Source organism: Botryllus schlosseri, chromosome 6 (genome assembly GCF_051294905.1).
Source record: "Botryllus schlosseri isolate E-star chromosome 6, Bs_hap1, whole genome shotgun sequence".
Classification (NCBI taxonomy): domain Eukaryota; kingdom Metazoa; phylum Chordata; class Ascidiacea; order Stolidobranchia; family Styelidae; genus Botryllus; species Botryllus schlosseri.
This window is the reverse complement of record NC_137241.1, coordinates 16313785-16336485: the sequence shown is the minus strand read 5'-3', so window position 1 is coordinate 16336485 and position 22701 is coordinate 16313785. Positions and strand designations below refer to the sequence as shown.

General features: G+C 41.4%; 3 protein-coding genes across 4 annotated transcripts in view; all 3 read left to right on the top strand.

Moving 5' to 3' along the window:
* Positions 1-2340: 2340 nt before the first annotated feature.
* On the top strand, positions 2341-3269 carry LOC145441191 (protein lin-7 homolog C-like). The gene has a single exon (XM_080319003.1). It carries the CDS (start codon positions 2559-2561, stop codon positions 3162-3164), a length of 606 nt encoding a protein of 201 aa, XP_080175129.1. The 5' UTR covers positions 2341-2558; the 3' UTR covers positions 3165-3269.
* A 310-nt stretch (positions 3270-3579) lies between these two features.
* LOC145441177 (kinesin-like protein KIF21A) overlaps positions 3580-22701 on the top strand; it is a 30215-nt gene continuing 11093 nt past the window's right edge. The window contains exons 1-28 of the mRNA XM_080318984.1: positions 3580-4578; positions 5282-5504; positions 5565-5680; positions 5740-5863; positions 6046-6132; positions 6670-6807; positions 10955-11001; positions 11063-11195; positions 11260-11375; positions 11621-11816; positions 12500-12747; positions 13337-13576; positions 14490-14656; positions 15668-15700; positions 16289-16477; positions 16532-16623; positions 17497-17598; positions 17659-17766; positions 18066-18201; positions 18474-18520; positions 18959-19039; positions 19101-19241; positions 19819-19917; positions 19987-20127; positions 20238-20361; positions 21093-21220; positions 21611-21705; positions 21766-21894. Coding sequence (XP_080175110.1) covers positions 4538-4578; positions 5282-5504; positions 5565-5680; positions 5740-5863; positions 6046-6132; positions 6670-6807; positions 10955-11001; positions 11063-11195; positions 11260-11375; positions 11621-11816; positions 12500-12747; positions 13337-13576; positions 14490-14656; positions 15668-15700; positions 16289-16477; positions 16532-16623; positions 17497-17598; positions 17659-17766; positions 18066-18201; positions 18474-18520; positions 18959-19039; positions 19101-19241; positions 19819-19917; positions 19987-20127; positions 20238-20361; positions 21093-21220; positions 21611-21705; positions 21766-21894 — 3521 coding nt within the window. The 5' untranslated portion in view covers positions 3580-4537. The remainder of the gene's footprint in view (positions 4579-5281; positions 5505-5564; positions 5681-5739; positions 5864-6045; positions 6133-6669; positions 6808-10954; positions 11002-11062; positions 11196-11259; positions 11376-11620; positions 11817-12499; positions 12748-13336; positions 13577-14489; positions 14657-15667; positions 15701-16288; positions 16478-16531; positions 16624-17496; positions 17599-17658; positions 17767-18065; positions 18202-18473; positions 18521-18958; positions 19040-19100; positions 19242-19818; positions 19918-19986; positions 20128-20237; positions 20362-21092; positions 21221-21610; positions 21706-21765; positions 21895-22701) is intronic.
* Positions 8861-22701, top strand: part of LOC145441178 (uncharacterized) — a 149709-nt gene continuing 135868 nt past the window's right edge. For both annotated transcript variants that reach the window (XM_080318986.1, XM_080318985.1), the window contains exon 1: positions 8861-8872. The gene's annotated coding sequence lies outside the window, so the exon portion shown is untranslated. The remainder of the gene's footprint in view (positions 8873-22701) is intronic.

The window sequence follows — 22701 nt, the reverse complement described above, 5'->3', positions numbered from 1 at the left end:
CGCAGACTCGTCAAAAATTAGAGGGAACTTTGATCCTCGGTCATCCTTCTTTTTGTTTCCAAGTATCTCGCGAACTAGCCCGGTAATACCACACGCTTTTTGGTTTGTGGGCCATATTAGGGGATTGAGAACCGTCGAAATTCGGTTGCCAGTGAACCCGGCCCTCGGTGAACCCGGCCCAGTGAACCCGGCCCTCGGTGAACCCGGCCATCGGTGAACCCGGCCCTCGATGAACTCGGCCCTCGGTGAATTCCGCCCTCGGGAAATTTTGAAATTAAGTGTATTAACAAGTATTTTTATGAATTATTAAACTAATAATGTTATTATCAACTGATTTGTCGATCTTGTAAGGAGGTCAGGGCATGCGTAGATCACGCAGTCACGGCGTGATCAGATCACGTGATCACGATTGCGTGGTCGGCTCAGTGTTGGATTGACTGCGCGAGGGGCGGACGTGCGAAGTTCGACATCCTCGTATCTGCTCATGACATCGCATTGGGTATTATCGCATTGTACATTGTGTGTGACTTATTCAGATGAAAAATATATATCAACGATTGTTATTGCTCACATATCAACCACGCGTGGTCTGCTCGTTATTGCAACTGTAGGTTGAGGTGGGGTGTTAGGGTTGGGTAGGGTATAGGGGGAAGGGAGACATCAGGGTTCGGGGAGTGGGACATTAGGGTTGGGGGAAGGGGGGATATTAGGGTTGGTGGAGGTGGGATATTAGGGTTGCCGGAGGTGGGATATTAGGGTTGGTGGAGGTGGGATATTAGGGTCGCCGGAGGTGGGATATTAGGGTTGGTGGAGGTGGGATATTAGGGTTGCCGGAGGTGGGATATTAGGGTTGCCGGAGGTGGGATATTAGGGTTGGGGGAGGTGGGATATTAGGGTTGGGGGAGGTGGGATATTAGGGTTGCCGGAGGTGGGATATTAGGGTTGGGGGAGGTGGGATATTAGGGTTGCCGGAGGTGGGATATTAGGGTTGCCGGAGGTGGGATATTAGGGTTGCCGGAGGTGGGATATTAGGGTTGGGGGAGGTGGGATATTAGGGTTGGGGGAGGTGGGATATTGATATGTGAGCGTAGCGTTATCTCCCCCGCTTACTCAATCCGTGAATACAAAATTTCCCGAGGGCCGGGTTCACCGAGGGCCGGGTTCACCGAGGGCCGGGTTCACTGGGCCGGGTTCACCGAGGGCCGGGTTCACTGGTAATCCGAAATTCAACGCGTATGATCATGTTCAGTGGGTTTCCCATCCCTACTGGGTCCGTAGTAACCGGAACCCACGAATCCGAGCTGCCCCTAGCGGCAATTATTGAAAGTATTTTTATGAGGTTATGCTGCGTCTAGTGGTGGGCCAAAGTTTTGAGCCCAGTATGCCTATTGCTTATGCTTGGTGCTTATTATTGTCATGTATTTTGGTTTAAGGTATAGTAAGTAATCTGCGCTATTGTATGCTGCAATGGCAACGACGGACGGTACGAGGCTTGTGTGCAACTCTATTATTGCACCTGAGTTGTACGGATTGTCATTCTGCAGTGCCTAGTGTAATTCTTCAAATGTATTTTTTGTATTGGCCATTGTTGTTCAGAGGTTTTTCAGTTCTGTTCAGTTTGATAATTTTATCAGATCAGTACCGTGCACCACAATATTGCGATACAATGAATAGATATGAAGGTGTCTTTGACCTGGGAGCTCTGACCAACCTGGGGCATGGGCCTCTATAGGCTAATTGTAAAGATAGAGGAGGCAAGCATCTATTAGTCCAAGTAACCGAGTCACATTGGGCAGCCTATATTTTGTGCTAGCTGTGACAGTGACAGCACTCACACTGCAAACGCAATCGTTCTCACATAACGAAATATGCTTCCAATAACACTAATCCGTGCTTCGCCTGACTGTGTGTTTATAGTTGTGCTCAAATAATGTCTATCATCGCGATTGTATTTTAAAAGTTCCTCCTTGATTTCTCGATAACGCTTGCACCATTAAATGCATAGATAGGTACTGTACGTCTAAGAATATCTACGCTACGCATAACATGAAAGAAATTCGATGTATGGACCGTAAGTTTCAATAATTTGAAACGTTATGGCAGTTTTGTTGAATTTTGCACTCGTTTTATTAATAATTTCATCAGATCAATGCACCATAAGATGGCGATACAATAAAAAGATATGAAGGTGTCGAAACAAATTGAGTAATCTTTGAAGTCAGACATCCACTTGGGTACAGGTTCTATAGGTATAAAATAACCAAATTGGATGATAGTGTGGTATAGTAAGGGAGATAATGAGATATTATAGGTAGGCCTACTGGCAAGAAACTACATTACACAGTACACCCAAAATAGTTATGGGCAATCGAGTTAAGAGATGTCTTACGGAATGAGATGATGAAAGAAAAATTGTCTTCCTGATCAGTCGAACGTGTGGAGTGAAAATAATCAGTCGAAATTTTCTGGTCTTGTGCACATACTGATTGAAAATGCAAGTTTTGATCTGTTTTACATCCAGAAAATTATTCTATTCCGCACCAGCTAAGAATATATAAATGGCTGCACCTCTGACCCTAGATCGAGATATTTCGGAGGCGATTACCTTGATTGAGAGGTTACAAAGCACTGGTCAAATCCCGTCAGACAAACTTTCGGAGCTGAAATCTGTTTTGAAAAGTGAATTCTTCCTGGCCGTCAAGGAGGTTTACGAGCATGTTTACGAAACTGTCGATTTCACTGGAAACCCCGAAATAGTAGCTACCGCAACGGCAAAAGCTACCGTTGCTGCATTTGCAGCCAGTGAAGGCCATGCACATCCCCGTGTTGTAGAGCTCCCAAAAACCGATGAAGGTCTCGGGTTCAACATCATGGGGGGAAAGGAGCAAAACTCCCCAATTTATATCTCCCGTATCATCCCCAATAGCGTGGCCGATCGTCATGGTGGATTAAAACGCGGGGACCAGCTCTTGTCAGTTAACGGCGAATCTGTGGAAGAAGAATGTCACGAAAAGGCTGTGGATTTATTGAAAGCGGCCGGCGGAAATGTGAAATTGGTAGTGCGTTATACGCCGAAAGTTCTGGAAGAAATGGAGCAACGATTTGAGAGAATGCGCCTTTCCAAAAAACAACAACGCGACACGCGATCGCCTGCCGACCAATGACTTCAAGGATCAACCTTCTATCTACTATTGTTACAAAATCATTACTTCTCAGTAGTCAATAGAGACGTACCAATTTTAAATTAGCATTCACTTGAATCCCATGTACCACACTATTTGCTTACATTTTCTTACAATAAGCAACGTGAATGATGCTTGAGTAAAATATGAATTTTGGTATGTGCTTTTCACCGTAACATAGTCGAGCGGCTTAGATTAAGGATGAGCTTCTGATTATGGTGCGATTACAAGCTTATTGTAAAACTCTAATAATATTGAGGCGTTCGTAATGAAAACTTATAAGTATCATTTGATTCCCTTCATAAGATTGAATCGGATCTGCTTTCATTCCAGCTTCCTTATGGATCACTGTTTTTAGTGAACCCTGGGTAGTTTTTTTGAAGTGTGACGACAGATGAATGGGTGTGGTATTTTGCAGCATTGTAATTTCAGTCTGATTTTGTCGTTAGGTTTGGGCACACTCCAACCATGCTTGCAAATTTGTAACCCTTGTTTACAACTTGCCATCTTGGTGGCCCTTTGTTCAGCAGCCGGATATAATGTGCCACTTTTTTGCGTCAACAATTTCGAATTATTCAACAATTACCATGGCTGATCGGTGATCGCAATCAGAGTTTAACAGCTCTATTAATGACGACATTCAAGGCGACATTTCCATCGTCCTTTGTGGTGCCTTCTTTTCATGTAGCGAGCCACTGCCTGTTCCTTACGGGGGGTATATGTAGTAAAATTACTAGCCTAAATGTAGACCTAAATCATGCACAGTTACGTTTCTCTACAGTAAAAGGGGATGAATATAGTCTGCATACCATAGGCCTACAATTCTAGTATTTGTGGTCAATGTAACAGTGTAATAATGAAAAATTCTTATAAATGCTCTCCCCGTATCAAAGCATTGAATCTTCATCAGAGGAGTAGGCCTACTTTGACATAACAAGATATTGCTAATATGAGAGAAATTTGGTGATTAACAAACACTATCGTTCGCCTGAGAGTGTTGAATATTATTACGGTACATTTTGAAATTGTTTTTTGATTTGTGGTAGTAATACACTGAACGATTTTGCCATCGCATTCATTCTGTTGTGAACGTTCGGATGGCCTCATAGTGACTTTTTTATGTTCAATGTCCGTTGTTCAAGTTGCTTCTGTATCTTCATAACATACCAGACTTATATATTGATGATATTCTGACGGCAATTTTAATTTGATGGATGATATTATGTTCTCATGTTGCAAGCTCTGTTTATGTTATTATACACAATTAGAGGGATTCAAACTGTCAATTTTCCTATTATGTATTGATCCGATGAGCTGGAGTCCATGTTCAAACTTGTGAGAAGAAAAATCTTGCAATGGAGGATGAAAAGGATACAAGTGTAAGGGTGGCTGTGCGGTAAGTGGATTATAAGCTGTGAAAGGCGTTAGCGAAATAGCGTGTTCCTGTTCAAGCTTGATAATGTATCTTGATTAAGGTTTATTATCCTAAAAATTGAAAAATATTCTTGGAACTTGGCATCATCAGAAGTAACTCAACCTAATTTCTTTCTTCTGTATATTCCACATCATGACTTTCCATTTCCCCACATTCCTAAGTGGTATCATTTGAATATATTGCAGCCTACCCTATAAATTCAACGTATTTTTTGACCAATATTGCTATAATCCTGTGATGAATATGAATCATCAACTCTTGAAATCAGAGTGTGTTAATTGCGTCGGCTATTCATGATGAGCTTCATTTTCTTGTTTATGTTTGCACTGTCAACCCTATCTACCTTACCTTGTTTGTGACGTTCCCTGTTCTCTTATGATTTCGTCCTTTCCATAGCTTGCAAGGTTACGAACCAGTCAACCTTTCCAGTTTGTCACACTTGATAGCTTCAATGTTATTCTTTGTTTTATTATGTTGACCCACACTTGCTTTAACCTAGCGGCTCTGTGACACTATGAAAGTCGCAATATAGATCGATGTTATTTTGACAGCTTGTACTATTTGTTGTGTTCTGACAGGTGGATAGGAATTCACTGTTTTTGTTGCATGTTCCATAGTCTATCGTCGCTTTATTGTGATCAACATCATCATGGTTCATTATCAGGATTCGTCCGCAATCGGCCCGAGAGAAAATCGATGCCTGCAGAGTTTGCACGTTCGTATCGCCTGACGAGCCACAAGTTTCGATCGGCAAAGACAAACGTTTCACCTATGATCACGTGTTTGACATCCCTTCCACACAGGAACAAATTTACGACAAATGTGTGAAGAGATTGGTCAACGGTTGTTTCAATGGATACAATGCCACTGTACTTGCCTACGGACAGGTGAAGTCCATTGTTGGACGTTATCTTTGACTCTCACTAACCATGGTGTTGTTTTTTTAGACTGGGTCTGGTAAAACATACACGATGGGCACAGGCTTTGATGTTTCGAAATGCGTAGAGCAAATAGGCATAATCCCTCGTGCCGTGGACCAGTTATTTAAGGAAATCGACGCTAGGTGAAATTCTCCTGAGGTACTTATTTCGAAAAAATTGTAAAAAGTGAATTTGTTTTCAGGAAAATAAAGGCAGTCGAAGATGGCCTGCCGGAGCCGGAATTCACTGTGAGCGCCCAGTTTATGGAACTCTACAATGAAGAGATCAAAGATTTATTCGATGTATCCAGAGGATCTCTTGCAGGGGTTAGTTAGTTGCATTCTAGCTAGAGTGTAGCCCTTAGAATAAAGACGATGCCAGTAAAAATCCATTGTTTCTTGACCAAAACTTTATAATCAGGCCCTGGAAAAAGTTTCAGCGTCCTAGCCTTGCATCCATTTGTGAGAAGCGACTGTACAGCGATTATGAATGTTTGGTGCTCTTTCAGAATGCAAAGATCCAAATACACGGCGATAGCAGTGGGAATATTTATGCTGTCGGAGTAACTTCGCGGCCAGTAAACAGCAGCGGAGAGGTAATCACAATCAAAATTTACTGTTTAGGTCATAGTATGTCTTCAGTCACTGTCTCTACGTTGTAGTGTGCATTCGAAGTGTGGGTAAATATACGTAATTGCACTTCATTGCATGGTTCTGAAATGTTGCAAAAGGTTATGGGAGCAAGTTTATGATGTATAATCAGGATATAAACACTACCTTATTTGCATAATTGGATTGTCTTCTCTCTCCAGTGATTGACTGCCTTTGGAATTTTTCATATCTCCATACTGGCTTGTTCTTTTGGCTATTACGCTTTACACCACACTAAGTGAATACACTTTGTTTTCTCTGAATGTGACGATGGACTTTTGGCAGTTACTGAATTTGGTCTTGATAATATCAGGCTTAAACTATGCAAGATTGCAGGTGTGCATCTTGCTTTACAATAAGCCTAGGACTCGTATCCCGATTTCTTGATGAATACGATTATTAATTCCCACTTTTCGTAAGAATCTACAGCAGGCGTGTACAATTTACTAGAATATGGCTTTTATACGATCTTTGCTTTGCAGCTGATGAAATGTCTTCAAGAAGGCGCATTGAACCGTACCACTGCATCGACGCGGATGAACGCGCAAAGCTCGAGATCTCATGCCATTTTTTCAATCCATCTCAAACAAACCAGAGCTGTTAGAATGAAGATTGGCAAAGTAAGATTGAAATTACTTCTAGAGTTGTTCACGATATTGGAACACTTGTAATCATCATATAGTTGTAGATTCAGATAGGAATACTGACATGTACATTGGCAGTAGATGTTAATGACCTAGAGCAGTGGTTCTTAACCTTGCCTCCAGCGCCCCCCAGGGGGCGCTGGCGATTTTGAAGGGGGGGGGGGGGAAACGCTCAGGGGGCGCTGGAGAAAAATGGCTTCGCAGTAGATGATGTGGTAGTAGGACATATCCTAAATGAGTATATTCAGAGCGAATTAACACCGAAAACTTCGTTATTTATAGCCTACAAAAGACATATAGGTTTAATTATCCATAGGCGCCTAAATGACTGGCACCGAATGTTCCTGTCTTGGCAATCTGAACCTCAGAAGACGAATTCCATCTGGCAGGTAAAAATAATATGCCAGTGAAGAAATACCAATTTGAAATCGTGTACGTCTTTTAGTTTAGTACGATTGGACGACAGGGATATATAGAACTAGATATCCCCGTTGGGCGATATCCTTGTTGGGCGATTCTATATTTTTTGATATAGCAGACAGGAGGTCACGAAATAACATCATGCTACGAAGTCATATCAACGGGTCCGCCCGCCCGGCTATGTTTAATTATTACTTACGGGCCCTACAGTTTCCAAGACACCTCACAATGTTCCCTCTACGTTTTGACGAGTCTGCGCACACTCACAAACTCACTGCGCAGACCCTTGGACAACAGTGCGTAACGAGTAAAAAATGGTCATAACTTCGGATTTGTTGTGCGCAACGTAGATTTTTTGTGCGCAGAGACCGTGTCAGCACTGCGCACGTGCGCAGCTTAGAGGGAACATTGCACCTCACTCAGCTCTACCGGTAAATCTGGTAACGTGAGCAGAGAGGACAAGAAATTGATAGCAATATATATGCAATTCCCGATCTTATTGACCGATTTTATCGTGAATTATCGAAATTTTTCGTGCTTCGCACTGTCTCGCTAAACAGTACAGCTGATTTCGTGGCAAAAGCGAACAACGTGATGGGGGGCGGTCGGTTTATCACCCTATGGAAGCCCAAGACCCAAGTTTTTTCGGCGGGCCTGAAGAAGTGTCGTTTCGTTCCTGCCAACGGGTATACGCCCTAAGATGTATAATTATTATTGAGAGGTCCTACCCTTTCAATCACACATCACTCAGCTCTACCGGTAAATCTGTTTACGTGAGCAGAGAAAGGATAAAAATTGATATTAATATATATGCACTTCCTGATCATATTGACCAATTCAATAAATAATTATTGAAATTTTTCGCGCGTCTAGGCGAGAATAGCTGGCTCAGTAAATGCACACCCAATGTAGATGACCAGTATCAACAAATAACGGATAGCCGAGGGGGGCTCTGGGGGCGGAGCCCCCCGGAAGTTTAGTTTATCTCCCTACGGGGGACTCAAGACCAACGTTTTTTTGGGGGCTGACGAAGTGCTGTTACGGCCCTGGTAACGAATTAATTGTACCTACTGGCACGCCCGGATATATTTATTATTAATTACGTGCCGTTTATTTTCCAATACAACAGCTCAGCGCTACTGGTAAATCTGATTACGTGGGCTGAGAGGATAAAAAGTTTACAGCGACATATATATGTAATTACCACCTATTCATTTATGCATTATGGAATATTTTGGCACTTAAAGCGACCAGGCCTAGGCCGCACAAACTTTACTGACCATCGAAATCACGCTACGGGGTTCTTGGGGCGAAGAAGTTTGGTTTATCACGCTATGGGTGCGCAAGGCAATCGTTTTTAGGGGAGTTGACGAAGTTCTGTTACGGCCCTCCCTCTTACTCATTGTCTTTGATACATTCCTTACAATATGAGGTTGGGGGGCGCTGGAGCCCGATAATCTTTGAAAGGGGGCGCTGGAGGAAAAAAGGTTAAGAACCACTGACCTAGAGGTAGTCACCAAGGTATACACATTGTGATTGAAAGTCCTTGACTAATTTAGGTACATGTTGCCATTAAACAGTGGTGTCATATTGTGTAACATTGTTTATCTTGGTTGTATTATGAGCTAAGTGAAACCCATTCCTGGCTATACTATTGGCTTGATTCAATAACTAGATCGGATTGTCGGATTGACTCCTGTTTCAGTATAGATAACTAACCTATGTACGGTAGGTCAGTTATCCATAGTTTCAGACTGTTCACGATATCAAGTGATCTGTCAAAATATTGGTTCATAAGCTCAAAATGAACTCTGACTATGATTTTTGTAATTTGTAACCCTATGTCTTGAATTGGAAGATAATGTAACTGCTGACCAACTATTCAACTAGGCTACACTATTACAATATTTCGATCGTATAAAAGTCAACCAACGCCCTGATTATAATGAGGTCAAATAAAATTTGTATGTGGTATGCAGTACGGAATGTTTAAAAAAATAGCATACCCTGCTATTTGTGTGTAAATTATTCTCGAGACAAAGTTGACGTTGTTTGTGTTGGTGTAAGTAAACCTATCTTAAATACATCTCTACTCAGTGGGTTTGTCCTATTGGTATGCTCTTTAAAACTATACATCTGCTGACTACTCACACATTGATTCTTTATTTGTTACTGAATTGATTCTGATATGTCACCACTCTCTGTAATCTCCTCATTATCTCTTTCTGGATTAGAGTTGAATATTTTTGCATCAGGGGAGTTCATAGGCTATTCTTCCCAAAGCAGCCGACACATGTTGCGTACTAATCATGTTATTAAGATACTTTAAATTTATTACAAAACATAGATTTGCTAGCATATGCTCGATTAAAATGCGTTGACAGGATTGCATAATCCCAAGCACACTTCTAAGATAATTCTGCTTAGTGTAATGATGTAGATAATGTGCGGTAATTCGGCTTCAGGGTAATGCGGTACTGGGCAATTTCTTCTTGTTGATAACTAGCCAGATTTAAATCATGACTTTCCGAGTTCTGCCAGGAAACTCGTTATTACCAATAGATAAGAGATAATACTTCCTAGCGTATACTCATATCCTGTGACTGTTCTTTATCAGCCCATTCAACTTTTATTTAGTGCCTAAATCATGCTAATCTCAAGCTCTTTATTCAATAATTATAAGGATTGCTTGATGAGTAATAAATGATGTGAATTCATGAGGCAATGAAATAACAAGCTGGAGCAAATCTTATTCAAATTGTGTTGTTGTATTTTGGTAACTCTCATTGTAATGATGATGTATCATACCCAATTGTTATGTATCATATAATCATGCCTTGCCTATTGGTCAGATTTTGATACTTTGTTGTGTAGTAATGAAGCTATATCCAATCAATCCTTACATATAATAGATGCTTGTAGTCGTTATTGGTTATTTCATAAGTAAAACTATATAAGGGTAACGATTGCATGGCTAGTTTATTTGTTTATGCCAATGCACAAGGATTACTCCTTCAAAGTACTGTAATATTAAGATATCCTATGCTAAATTCCAATTCCAGACAATCGGTGGCCTAAACCTTGATCAAGCTTCCACATTACTTGCTGTTTGGTTACCACGTATATTTGATTTTATGTGACTCTGCCGTCGTCCTGTCTAAGCGATTTCCTAGCAACGCATGTATGACGAATGTTGAAAAGTAGCATCAAACTTTTAAAATGAAGTGCTGTGAACAACTGTTGTCATATTTATAGCCGCCAAGTTATTTCCAATTAGCAAATCAAGAAGTCACATTCAGTGTTGAACCTCTCACCTAGACATAAAGTTAACTCCCTCCCATGACAGATTTTGGGCCGATACTAGTAAAACAACAGCTGCTCTTCAAGAGCCAATACTTGGTATATCAGATCAGCACTGATATTACTTAGGTTTATTCAGCATTTTGGGGCATGACATCAACAAAACTCTCCGTAAGAGAGTCTTATATGAAGAGGAAAGCATTATATGGATAAACGTAGATTCTCATACTTTATTTCAATTTCGGTTACCACCTCACTCTGGGGTGTTCTTTTTTTTCGAATCAACTTGCCTCATAATACCGACCAGCTCTTCAATATGTCATTGAAGACCGATATTTCGCGAATCATTGGTGATTATCAGCCGGTGACTACTCAAATTCTGACTCGTTATTTTGCATTGCAGGATTCTCCAACGAGTGAAAACGGCGAGGACAAGCCTCCAGACGACAGGTTTATAGCTTACTTATTTCACGACAATAACACATCATCTTACTTGTTATATTTTTCGCAGCAACGCTCCTCTAGAATATGAGACGCTAACCGCCAAGTTTCATTTCACCGATCTCGCCGGTTCGGAACGCTTGAAAAGAACCGGCGCTACGGGAGAACGTGCCAAGGAAGGTATCGCCATCAACTGCGGCTTGGTAATGCGGACCGAAGCTTTTTGACAGTGTTGCCGTATTTATGCAGAAGTTGTGCTTTTATCAGCTCGCTTTAGGAAATGTGATATCTGCACTCGGAGACCCGGAAAAGTCCGGAAACTTTGTGCCGTACCGCGATTCGAAATTGACAAGGCTTTTGCAAGATTCGCTAGGTGGCAACAGGTTAGTGTATTTGAACCATCCATAGCCTGCCGCAATGTTTCTTAATCTTTAAAATGGCAAACCCCAAGTTTTTGCCTAGTGACAAAAACAAATACATTACAGCAAAAGTATCAAAGAACAAAACCAATAAAACAATGATTTTCACACAAAACAAAAATACAATAGATATTTATTGCTAATGTCCGCTGATGCCTATTAGCTTTGAAGCTGTGTTCTTCTCCATTTGATCCTCTACTTGTTGACAGCCAAACGCTAATGATAGCTTGCGTCAGCCCGAGCGACAGCGACTTCATGGAGACCGTGAGCACCCTGACGTACGCCAACCGCGCCAGGAATATACAGAACAAAGTCATGCTCAATCAGGATAAGGCTAGCCAGCAAGTGCAGGCTTTGCGGCAGCAGATCATGACCTTGCAGTTGGAACTGACCGAGTACAAAACTGTAAGTAAAATGGCGGTAATGGGATTCGTTCGCTGGTGACGTAGTTGTATTTGGAGAGAAATATCCGATGTGTACATTGTACTGTCTCCTGGCATCAAAGGTTGTCGGTAACGGGTTTTAAGTGGTAAGTAGTTTTGGGTTGAGTTGACATCACTTTTCCGAATGATATTGTCATAATAACCAAGCGAAAGAGCTACATCACGGTAACTGTATTTCACTTTATTATTTATCGTCTATAAACCTTTCTATAATTGGTTGAGTGAAAGTGAATGGTTTGAATGCCGCCCTCAAATGGTACTAATAAAGATTTATATAGATAAAGAATTGATTTCTTTTTGTTTTTTTTCTTTGATCGTTTATTTTTCCTGTGTAGAAATAGCAATTTCCAATCAAGTAAAAGTTAGTATTCTCGCCTAAATTTTGTGTGGAAAACTGAAACTTGTAGCCGAAGTGGAAGTAGTCGGAAAACATAGCGAATTGCCAGTAGTGCAAGTTGGCTAAACCTACTTGAGTACTACGAAAAAGTGGAAAGATATCGTCACTGGCCACCTCTTGTTTTTAGTATGTGCAACTATCAGTGGATGAAAACTATGAAACTCGTTGTGTATCCTTTTTGAATTTTTTCAATCGAAGACGCCCGATCCTTGGCATGTGTCGTGAAATGAAACGAATTAATTCTGTAGGGAAAGCGTGTTGCCGGCGAGGAAGGGCTCAACGACATGTACCAGGAGAACACCATGCTGAAGGAAGAAAACGAGCATCTGCGCATGCGCGTGAAAGCCATGCAAGAGAAAAACGACACGCAGACCGGCGAGCTGAGCAGGCTGAAGGCTCTGCAGGCTCTCGGCAACTTGAGGAACGCGGCCGACGGGGAAGAAGGAGGCCTGGAGACGATCATTGAGAACTACATCAAAGAGAACGAGTCGTTGAGGTAACGGTTTGCTCGGGTTCTTTGCTGGTATGAAGCGAGTTTCACGGAGGTTGTCACTTGTCAGTAACAAAGTGCCTATAAAAGGGGTCTCCAACCTTTTTGATAATGCGAAGGGCTACCAGTTACTCCCGCTGTTTACCCATGCTTGGTTGAATTTCTTCAATCTGACATTCAGGTCACTGGGTAGGGTTTCCGCTCCTTATCAAGAAACGGACTGGGCGCCCACTGGACTCCACTTCAATCTTTTTTTAGGCAAAAGAACGTGCCTTTTAAGCTTTGTATTGTGTGAAGTAAAAAGTATTTTAAGGATCTGTTATCGCACTGTCATGCATGAACAGACCATTGATCCTGTACGAAATAGTCCCTTATCAACGTGGCTTAATATATTTATGAAAATTATACCTATTTGTAGTGTCATGAGTCATTTTGCATTAGTTGCGAAGATGCTTCTTGCAGTTTATAAAGTACCTGAACCCGACTTTGTATTTTCTCTTCAAGATAATATGACTGAATGCTCCTTTCCTATATCCTGCCCACTGCTGTAGCCTGCTCGCGTGTCATTATCAAACATACGTCACTTCCGTCTCAGGTCCAAGCTGCTCGAAAGCGAGGCGATGTGCGCCAATCTCCGACGCAGGTCGCAGACGTGCGCCCCGATGAGCCCGTTTGCCAGCAGGGTGACCCCGACCCCGATGCCCATGGCGGGGTCGCGACTACTGGAATCGCCCAGCACGTCGCTGGAAATTCCGATCATCGACATGGCTAGGAAGGATGTCGAGGAACTCAAGTTGCGCAAGACAGCATTGGAGTTGAAGGCTTTGTACGTGCACTTTGCTTTTGTGGATTGGTTTCTGTTGTACGGCTTTCGGTTCAAGTATTGCAATTTGGAACGCTAATTTACTGAGTTTGCTCCGTTTTTTCATTGGTTTATTAAATTTTTTCAATTTATTCGCTTCTCTTGCAATTTTTCCATTCATTCTCTTTATTTTCTTCACGTTTGTGATGGAATTTTCAATTTTTTTACTTGATTTTTGTTCATTTTTTTACTTGTTGATTGATTTTTATTGCGGGCTTGGCCCCTCCATCTACTCGGCTCATGTCAACTGTTGCTATTTGGGGTGCGGACTTATTAAAAGTAAGAGAAAAGGGCCAGCGCCCATGATGTCTCGAGATCACGCGAGGTTGTCTCTGAATATTTAGCTTGACTGGAAACGCAGAGGGGGTCAGTAACGAAGAACTGCTATTTTTTTAAAGTACTCAACCACCTGTAGTACTTGCTCAAGTGTTTATGTTTTAGGCTGCTTCAAATACTGCTAAACAGTTTTTAATGGCAAATTTACTTACTTTTCACATTGTGGAAGTAGTTTTGACGTAAGTTTGTATCACATTTACGAGCGAAATTGTAATAACATTTGGCCGAAACAGCACCTGTGTCGTGGTACCTGAATACAGTTTGTCAATTGCACCTATTTGTAGTGGCATCATCATTTTGCGTTACTCACAATCACGAACATCACACGGCACTACAAATTCTATGGTAACCAGTTCTGATCAACTTCTAAAAGTATGCTATCCCATGACTAAAGGTACTTTTGAAAACTTCCTAATTTTCTACTGCAATTTTGAGTAATTTTTAAATGTCTTTGAAATCACTATTTCTACTCTTAATTGGGTAGATTTTGCAATGTTTCTTCTACTTAGACCAACTCTATCTAAATAGGACTTGTTATCTCGTACAGAACGAAAGATGATAAGGGCGAGGATGAGGTGGAAAGTGAGGACGATGACGGAGGCAATTCGACGGAAGGACAGGGTGAGGAGAAGGAGGAGTTTGAAGAGGAGGAGGACGAGGAGCTCAATCTCTCTGACTCGGACAATGATGACGACGAAGATGAGGATGAGAGAAAAAGTGAGTCTGTGCTTTCTTCGTATTATGGGCGCCGTGGTGTTTTGACCGACGAGCTAATACCTTTACCTTTGAGTTATAAGTCACTGAATAATTTTTCCTTTGAGTCACATCACCCAAATTTTAAAAGTGACTCTCAGGTCCAGTCAACTCAAATTTTCCGATTTCGAGTCAATGTAATAGTTTCAGTTTATGGCATTTGAAGGCGATATTATATTAGGGTCGTCCAAAATTTCAAAAATGCTGCCCTAATCGGCAAGCCGCCACCGTCGTAATCAGTGAAGCATAGCCGATTAGCCAATCAAGTGCCGTAATTTCGTGCTTGCTAGTCTTCACGCCATTCTATGGTCAGTGGTGCGCTCACTCTATGGCTACTTTCAAATGCTTTGCGTGAAATCTTAACAACTACCGTATCCTGTGAGCTTCTTGCTGCCTCCTTGATGCTTTTTATCAATAATCTATAGAATGAGACATTACAACGCAGCATTTTTAATATTTTTACAAATATTGAACAACCCTAATATATATAGTGTATAATTATGATTGTTGACTAGACTTCACCAAATTTGACACCTTGTCAAGTCCATGTCTTGAGTCATCCCAACTCTAGTTTTTCTGCAGAAGGGTAGATTTCTGTGGGTACTATTGTCTCCATGTTGTTTTATAATGAAATAAGCCTGAGAGGTAGGTAGATATTTGCATTGTTAGCCGGAATTGATCTATCCTGAACGACTTTAGGTGATATTCTCAAAATCCTCTCATGACCAAATGAGATGTAGCAACGTGGGTTCTATTCGAAGAAAAGTTTATTGAATTGAAACTCTGCTAGGATGAATTCAGGTTTCGGATTCAGATTAAATTAATATTATTTCATCATTAATTAAGTCGAAAAGCTGTTTTCTTGATGAAATTTTATCGGTCCAAGCCTTCAAAAAATATTATAATGTCTCTGAAACTGATACTGAAACTTTCCTGACTCGGTCGGTTAAAATTTTTTCGTGATGTTTCTTTCAGTTAAGGATGAAATGGAAGACGAAACAAAAGATGGTAGGAAAAACAGTTCATTTGGCACGCCTGAATAAATGATCCTTTGCGATATGGGCGATTTTACAAAAATTCTCTACCTTGTTTTGATTTCTTAATCTGATTACTTGCGTTTCTGATGGTATGTTATATGTTATGGTGCTACGGCAGACGGCTCGCAGAAATGTGCATGCGTACTGGATTGTTTTAGTTTTTTTCACTGTGATTTAAACTAGATGTTGTGTTTTGTAGTGGGTTACTAGCTAGAGATTCTTGCTTTACGGTGAATATTTGGTGGAAAATGCAGAAATACATTCCCTGGCAAGGAATGTTGTGCACTTCTGCGCTGCGCTGTTGCCATTTTCAATGTGATATCCTTGCGATTGCTTGCAAACTGCATTCATTCTTTATCATGCTGGATCATCAAATCCGAATTACTCTGGTAGTGGAGTCTGTATCTTACCTTTTTATATATTTCCATGATTCCATTTTTATAAATTTGTATAAAACATCAATTAATGAAAATATTGATGTCGTGCCGTCTGCTTAGAAACAATTTTAAGATTGTTGGCCATGTGCTCCCTGCGTTTACCACGTGGGACTTCCTTACAGATACCGTGCAAAAGGACCTGGCCGCGTTGACTTTCGAAATTGACCTGAAACAGAATTTGATTGATGAATTGGAAGCACAAAAGAAGAGAATGGACTCGCTACGTCATCAGTACGAAAGTAAACTGCTGCAAATGGAGACCAAGATCCGCTCGACAGAGGAGGAGAGAGATAAAATGCTTGCGAATTTCCGTGCGTTATCGGTGCCACGTCGCCGGCCGTCGATTAACTGAAATTGATTTTCAGAAAACCGCAATCAAAAGGAAGAGGAGAAGAAGATCAAAGTTCAGTACGAGAAAAAACTTGACGTTATGAAGAAGGAATTGGGAAAATTAAAGGTGATTTCTTTACTTCTTTCTGATCGAGAATCATTTCCTTAACTGCGCTCCTTTTATGGCTAATCAGCGCTTGAGCTATTGTTGCAATTTAAGAATTCATTAGGGTGATTGTTCCAAAATGTACATCGTTTATAACACTGTTTTTCAACCTTTAGAGCTCGGAGAATGGTAAATTTTGAAACAAATTTTACGTACCTTGAATTTTCAAAAATGAAAATTAACCCGAAATGTAAACACGGCAAATGTAGGCAGATCAAAATCAATATTGGAAACTAGGGTTCAATGAAAAATTTGATCCTTTTTGATATTACATATGTCATGCATAACTCTATTGCAGTTTCTGCAAGACGAAATACAGTTAAAGACCAGTAACGCTTGAATTAATGGGTTTCTTTACAGCCAAATGTTGGTAAATTGTAATGTCGTAATTTCATCAAGGAATCTTTTTAGCTTTCACATATCATTGGTCTTCTTGAACTATCTGTGGGCTACTTTAAACAGTTTGATACGGCACTGGCAGCATTATGACGTATGCTAACTCCAAGGTAGACCGTGAAAAAAACCGTGATGCAGCTAGACATGTTTCAAATTCTGAATCTTTCATTGTTATAATGAATGGATAAGTTCCTGCGGTTTGCAATTGAGATATAAAAGTTAATGTATTTTGGAGACGGGCGGTTGAGAACTACTGGTTTATGCCGTTTTTGTTTTTGGTTTAAATCTGTCACTCATTTACCGACAACGAAAATCTGACAGCGTTTACCATTTATCTGCTGACTTAATCTGGCCATATTTCCATGCATGATTGTCAAGCGGCAGCTGGTCATATTACTGGAACGTGGAACATCAAATATCTTCTTCGTATATTCTCAGAACGCCAAGAAAACTCATGACAAGACGCTGAAGGAACAAACAAAATATCAGCAGCAGTTGAAGAAATTGCGTGGCGAATTGGACCAGATGAAGTCGATAAAGGTTGTCCTTGTATTTATCGCTTTTTTGTGCACTGCACATTTGTGAACTTGTACCGCGCAGGTTCGTCTGATGAAAGAAATGCGAGAGCAACAGAAGAAAGGTAAACAGCAGGACACGCAGCGAGTGAAGGAAATCTCGCAACTGCGTAAGGAAGGGAGAAAAAAACAGGTGAGTGCATTGTGAAGCACATCGTAGTGATAACCGAAATTTTGGATGCTGATTCAGCTCTACTCTGGTGTCGAACGAGATTTTGGATGTGACTGAACCATTTCATAATTGTTGACTACGGTGGCCCTGCCAAAAACGCAAATAAATATCCCATTTTTCTAGGAAGACTTGATTGATGAAATTCTCGTCTTGTTTTCGTTATCGCAAACGGTTACATACAACCCTTGATCATAGTCAAGATATTATTCTTTCCGCTGGCGAGAGACGTCGAGACATTCTTCCCTATCTTTTGTTTGCAGAGCCAAATACGGACTTTGGAATCGAAGAATCAGGCCAAGGACCGCCTCGTGCAAAGAAAGAGAGAAGAGATCGATATGCTTAAGAAACAGATGGCTGTCAAGTTCGGCACGGGACGACGGAAGCTCGTCAATAAAGGTGAATTTGAGCGACGGGTACTGCAGAAATGAGCGGATTTACTATTGTTAATTCAAATCGAGAATCCGCTCTGTGTCATGTCTAAATCCAAGTCCATAGCCGGTAATAAGAGGATGTTTTTTCGTAAGTCTCGTGAAAATTGTGGCTTATTGGAAATAAATTCGATTGTTCTGTATTCATTTTTTTTTCTAATCTAAATCAATACCCGAAAGTCATTTCTGGTGCGAAGCGTCAAGTTGAATTGTTGTGATAAGTGTATTCGTTTTTTTCAGCGAATACTGCCAATCAAGCAGTCGTCAAGCCTGTTCGTCCGACAAAGGTGACTTATTTACTTCTTTTTTGCTTCGCTTACATATTCTGAAGAACTCCTCCGTGGTACAGACTTCATTATACAATTGAAAAGTATAATCATGTTGAAATCAACTCGAATATTCTCGGCTGACACTCGTCAGTGGTGATCGTCAGCAACTTGTAGAGAATTGGAAGGAAAATTGTATGTCGACAATCGTGCCACCAAATATGGTGTCACCGGCGTGCAATTTTGAATAATCGGGACGATGAGATCGCTTTAGCCCAACGCACTATTTTTAGATGGTAAGCGAACTTCTGTTTGCACAAACTAGGTTGGTGTATTTTGATCTCGATAATTTCACGCACAAACAGAGTTATCCAACAAGTGTTTATGGCCTTTGCCTATTCCATATTTTCTTATAAAAAATTTTGTACGACAACATATTTATCTCTTTCGCCCCACCAGGACAAGAAGCACGATCGCAGCCGCTCGAGCGAATACTCGTCGAAACAGGCCAAGTCAAAATGGCAGAAAATTGAGACGAAGGTAACACCTGTGTTTTCTGTCAAGTCAACCGGGTGGGTTACCCAGCGTCATCCCATTTCAGATCAGCAACGTTGTTATGCAACGGGAGATGATTGCTCACATGGAGAAGCAGATGGACCGACTCGTGAAGCAGAGAGAATCTGTTCGGAAGGACGTGCACAAAGCCGAGAGGCGCAAGTCCAAGCTGAGGAGCAACGGAAGCGTAAGTTTTCTTGTCGATGGCTAGGCCTTAGCAGTGCTAGGCCTTCGGCTATTCCAAGCGTGTTTGATCGGATTGATTTTTTCGAGGGCAAAGATCTATTTCCCTCATTTATGATACAAATCATTTTTCAACCCTGTAAGCTCAACTTTGTTGTTTGATGAAAAAAACGCGATTCGAGTGCTGCGAACCATGTTACTGCCAAAGTGCTGGCCATCCCTTCAATTTCTGTGGCAGCGGGTGGGCCCTACGCGAGTCGCGCAGGCTAAAGTTGTAGATATTATCGTTTCCTTTGCTTTTATGTCCGTTGATTGTCAACCGTTGCCCCCAAGCTCCCTGAAAATGTAGATTCCATCGAGGTATGTTTCTGGATTTCAAGGCAATTTTCAAAATTAACGACCAACGGCATTTTCTAGCTTTCCTTTCATGAATCCATCAATAGCTTGACTCTTTACATGTGCCCAATGCTATCACGTTGTCCGTTACTTGTAAGGAACATGTTGTTGAGTCACGTTATCTCCATCAAGTGTAGAGCTTTATTTTTGGCGCAACCATTGATTATTTTGTCATGCTACTTCAGGAAATCCCTGAAGACTTGAAAGTAGAACTGCAGAACTTGGAGGAAGCGGTGGAATTCACCAATTATCAAATCGAGGAGATTCAGAGCGAGATATTGCAGGTATGCGCGATTCCGCGTCGGACCCGTTTTCCATTTTATCCACGGTTCTACTCTGCCTTATAAATGCAGGTTACCGAAAGCCTGGAATCGGATTCGTACATGTCGAGCTTGCTGGACACGTGTACTTCGTCCGAGTATCGATATATCGTCGATCACATTTTAGCAATGGTGGTGAATAAGTCAGCTATGGCACTCGTCTCCCAGAACAAGGTCAGTGTTTTACTCTGAGGTGCCTGCACCCATGACTGGCCTCTTGACTTGACCCTTCGAAGCAACATAAATATTAGTCTTCACTGAATTGTTTTATTTTCGCCTGTTAGATTGCCGAGTTGCAAGCGAAGCTGGAAGGCGAACTCGAGACCTCGAAGCAAGCTCAGGAGCTGATGCGATACATCGTCGAGGAGCAGTCGAACCTCGCCCCGGAATTTTCCGACTTGATCAGAAGTACGCTGCCGGTTTGAGTTTGTTAGTCGCTTGCCGTTTAATTTGCCGCTTTTCTGTGTTTTGCGCGCCGGAATAGTTTTCGTGGCGCTGCACGGCGAGACTTATGGTTTGTATTACTCTGGTATAGAAATTTTTGCACAGTGTTTTTTAAGACTACTCAAGCGGGTATGTTTTTAGGCTACTTCCACTTCTCCTTTTTACGCCAAATTTAGTCTAGAATACTTACCGTATACTTAATCAGAAATTGCTATTTCTGCTATATCTCGAGTAGCAATGGTTACTATTTTGCAATCTAGCTGCTAAACACAGGAAAATATATCGATCAATGTTTTGAGCAAATTAGGCCTGGAAGACTCCCTTTTTTGCTTACTCAGAAATCCGGCTTGTACTTGAGTAGAAATTTATGAGACGTTACTTGTGCTTGAGTAATGACGATGATTACTTTGACCATCTCCGGTCAGTAACGGCATGCTTCAAAATTGGAGAGTACTCGAGTAGGTTTGTCTACTCGTGCAACTTACTTGAGTGGTTATGATTTTGAACTACTTTTAATTGACAGTTTTAGACAGGCAAGACTAGACCTAGCATACTTAATTGTTTTATTTGGACATTGCTATTTCTATTTGTACTTGAATACGAACAAGTTCAACTTTGGTCACCTCTTCGAGTACGGGTGCCGACTGTAACAGGATTGTTTTTCTGATACCGCCTCTCGGATTTTACTATCCCAGACTCGGGATTCGGCGATAACAGCGACTCGGACTCGTCACCGGAACGGCCCCCCTCCACTAACGGTTTCGCGCAGCCCGAACAAAAAGAACTGAAAGTCAAGGCCAGACGCAGAACCGCAACGCCTCAGGTCCGTAACAGACTGTTTCCAGTTTTTCGGGGCACTCTAGTAGGGTTTGCACTACTTACTGGAGTTGTTTTTTGAATGCTGTCACTTCTATTTTTCAGTTTTTTAAGCAAAACTATATAATTTCTTTGCTTCCCATTTTTGTTCAGTGTAAAGTAGTTTTGGAATATGTTTTCATCACGTTTGCTAGTAAAATTGTAATTTGGACAATTCTCCACTTAATTCGGAAACGGGGTCGCTATTCTAATGAGGTTGTGTGACAATAAACAGTACTGCATTCCTTTTAACATAACAATTTCACTCGTAATCGAGTAGAAATTTACGGCGTTAGCTCTACATCCAATTGAGTACTGCTTGACCGTTTCAACCCTTCAACCAAACTTCTATGATCAGGAACTACTTCACGGGATCGTCGTGGAAAAGACGCCGAGCGCTTCAAAACAGGGGCTGAGTCCAATCGTAGCCGGCGATTCCCCGCGTGCAAACACGTAAGAAAACAACAAATTGTGCGGGGACAAATTTTTACGGTACTGTCGTCCGTGTTTTAGTAACGGCGTTGCTGGCATGAGCTTGATCGTCGAGGAAGATCAGCTGACGTCAACACCCGGTGACGGCGTACAGCTCACGGCGACCAATCGCAGGCAGACGTTCTGCAAGCCGGATCCGCCGTCGACACTGTGAGATGTCTTTGCGTCTTATATAGGGTTGGGCACAATGATCCTTGTGCTGGAATACTAATCAAATATCATTTGCAATGATTCGAGTCGAGTAATGCGATAAGGGTTTCTTCACGTATTCAAATTATCTATCCGCCTTATTCCACTACGAGCTAGAACCCAGGGCTGTTACCAAGTCACAAGGCTCCGAGTCACAAGTCAATCTCACTTTTATAGTTTTGACTCGAGTCAAGTCGAGTCATTTTCAATTCACTACCGAGTCTAGTCCGAGTCCAAGTCTTCGAACAGAGGTTCGAGTCCCTGTCGTGATATTATGACTCGAGTCCAAGGCATTGTGTTGACTGCTCAGTTTCCAGTTAAAGTCTTGTTAAACCCACTTTCATAACTCTGTTTGGTGATATCAAATGGTTCGCATTATAAGATACTAATTTTCCTCACTTTTAGCAGTTTCTGGTTGCACTTTCAAGTGCTGGTACTAATAGACGAAATACCAATAGGGTGGATACTAGGGTTGTTCAGATTTGAAAAATTGTCCGGAAACTTCGGCCATCGTGATCCAAATGATGGTTTAGTACACAAAAACAATTTTATGAGCAATTTTGGTCATCTTCATAGTCATCTTCCTTTTCCTCAAAGCCCCCAAAGATCAGGGACCAATTCTCCTAATTATTGGGGATTCCCCAGACTTTTTACCTAGCTCTAGCTCTTATTGTAAAGCAGCAGTGCTCTGAGGTGATGATTGTACCTTTAGTGGAGTTTGCAGTTGAAAACGACAATCTATAGGTGATAAATATCATTGTAATATAT

Excerpts from the sequence above, each read along its gene's own strand:
- LOC145441191 (XM_080319003.1), top strand. The coding sequence starts at position 2,559 with ATGGCTGCACCTCTGACCCTAGATCGAGATATTTCGGAGGCGATTACC.